Source organism: Lactuca sativa, chromosome 7 (assembly GCF_002870075.4).
Source record: "Lactuca sativa cultivar Salinas chromosome 7, Lsat_Salinas_v11, whole genome shotgun sequence".
Taxonomy (NCBI): domain Eukaryota; kingdom Viridiplantae; phylum Streptophyta; class Magnoliopsida; order Asterales; family Asteraceae; genus Lactuca; species Lactuca sativa.
The window spans coordinates 55,332,195-55,334,424 of NC_056629.2; the positions used below are offsets into that span (position 1 = coordinate 55,332,195).

The 2,230-nt window shown below is 36.0% G+C and overlaps 1 protein-coding gene across 1 annotated transcript; it reads left to right on the forward strand.

Annotated features, from left to right (window-relative positions):
- Positions 1-775: 775 nt before the first annotated feature.
- LOC128127250 (F-box/LRR-repeat protein At4g29420-like) lies at positions 776-1,952 on the forward strand. The gene has a single exon (XM_052765693.1). The coding sequence runs from the start codon at positions 776-778 to the stop codon at positions 1,784-1,786; it is 1,011 nt and encodes a 336-aa protein (XP_052621653.1). The 3' UTR covers positions 1,787-1,952.
- The last annotated feature ends 278 nt before the right edge of the window (positions 1,953-2,230 follow it).

Genomic DNA, 2,230 nt, shown 5'->3' on the forward strand with positions numbered 1-2,230 from the left:
CCTCTCAAGACGATTTTCCTCAATCTTCTATCGAACTTGACAGTTGTTGAATCGGTGCGTATCGGCGTCAAGAACCAACCCCGAGATCTGTTGCACGTTGACGTTGAAGATAAGGCAAATGATCTGCACCTCACCGATTGGGATTTCATTATGGAGTGGCTGCCTCGGGTTTCCGGATCGTTGAAAACCCTTTCAATTTCTGATTTTTGGGCTCAGTCATTTCACCGTCGATCGAATGTTTTATTTCTGGTGTCTGCTTACTGTAAGTTCTTTATATGCTGGATTTTTTTTTCTTCATATTCTATAGTGACGCTGTTGCGATATTGCGAAGTCCATCCTTTTAAATGATAAGATCCGTCACAGATCTGATCTGCAATAACGGAAATTCTGTACCTTTTTAGGGTTCTTAATATCACCTACCGTTACTTTTTTGGTAAACTGTAGTCGATTAATCTTGAATTTTTGGCTGAAGTAATTACGATCTTTCAAGAAATGGATAAAGTTAGTGTCAATTGCTGTTCTTTTGTTTACTGTAAGCATTTGAGTTTGCATCAAGTGTAAGGATAAAGATTCCCTCGGTACCTCATAAACAATGGTTATTTATAACTCTTATTCTTTCATTTCTACCATATTCTTCTAATAAGCTATCAATTCCAATAATGTAATCAACTGTTTTTTAGAATCTTTATGATTTGTATTTAGTTTAATCTTTTATCGGGACCAAATTATCCTTGAAAAAGGTTATTAATGATCATCATTTTTCATAATACATGATATGGCATACTTTGAAGTTGTTCCTCATTGGGTATTCTTAATGTTCCTGTTTGTTTTCCTTGATTCAGGTCACAATCTTGTTGAATTAGAGGTGAAGAATGCATGGCTTTCTGTGGACAATCTGAATCAGATGTTAATGGTAACAAGTTTAACACTCGAATCCATGCGATTAAATGACAAGGAATTAACCCAGTTGAATAAGTCCTTCCCTAATCTTCAAGTTTTTAACTTGATAGATGTTAGAGGATTTAAACTACCCAAAATCCATCTTCTCCACCTAAAAACATGTCACTGGACTATAACTGATGCTCCACCATTTATAAATGTTATCGCACCCAACCTTATCACACTCAGAATCGAGTGTAAAAAGCGTGCTGCAATTCGTGTTGAAGCTCCATTGTTAACTCACTTCCATCTTTCCATTCCTCATGCGGACCCACTTTTACTCAGAAGGTATGGGAGTATAAAAACAGCTTGGATTGAGGCTTCACTCATTTACCCCTTACTTGCTCAGCTTCGATATACAGATACCCTAGATCATCTAACTTTGGATTCACTAGGTTTGATTAGAGGGCCTTTTGGAATATTCAAATTTACCCTACAGAATTTGATCAATATTTTCCCCAACATGACTTCTTTATGTTTTCGGTCAAGGGCATGGTCGGCATTTCAGACGAGGGCTAGCATATTTGGGATTGGGATGGAAGGATTGAAAACTTTTTGTGGGTATCTGATGATAGTTGACCTTTCATCGACTTTATATTCGGTTGCTTATGTACTGGATCAATGCTATAACTTGGTAGATGTCTCTTTACTTATCCACCGTAATGTTTCTTCTAATGTATCGAAAGATTTTATGCGGACATGCATGCTGAGGTGGCCTAAACTAAATTGGAGATGGGGAACATGGGAGGAAGGAAAGGAAGATTCTTGGATTAGTGATGAAGATTTAATGCAAATATCATCTTACAAGAAGCCTGAGCTTCGATGTGTAAAGAAACAAAGACGTTGAGAAGATGTGGAGAAAGGTATTTAGATGGTTGCATGTTTTGGAATGTTGTTGTTTGTTATGGTAGTATGTTTATATTAATCGAGGGTTTAAAAACGATCGTATGTGGATGCTTATGCGTATGCGTATGCGCATAATATAAGTTTAATTATATTATATTGTTTTCTCAGTCTATATGTTTTTCTATATATAGTTTTCTGCGTTGCATTTGATGTTTATTAGCAAAAACTTGTTTCAACACTATAGACAAAGATATGAAGTGTACTCATAATTAACAAAAACGTGTTTCTTTTTTCGTTTCATTGTTGATGTTATAGACAAACATTCCTCTTCCTTGTAGGGTAATTGACATTTGAATGTTTCTTTTGGAGATGTAAACAAAATATGATTTCGGGAAGCTTGAAAATGTAATTCCTTCAATGTACCGGGTGCTTCACGCTTTCAATG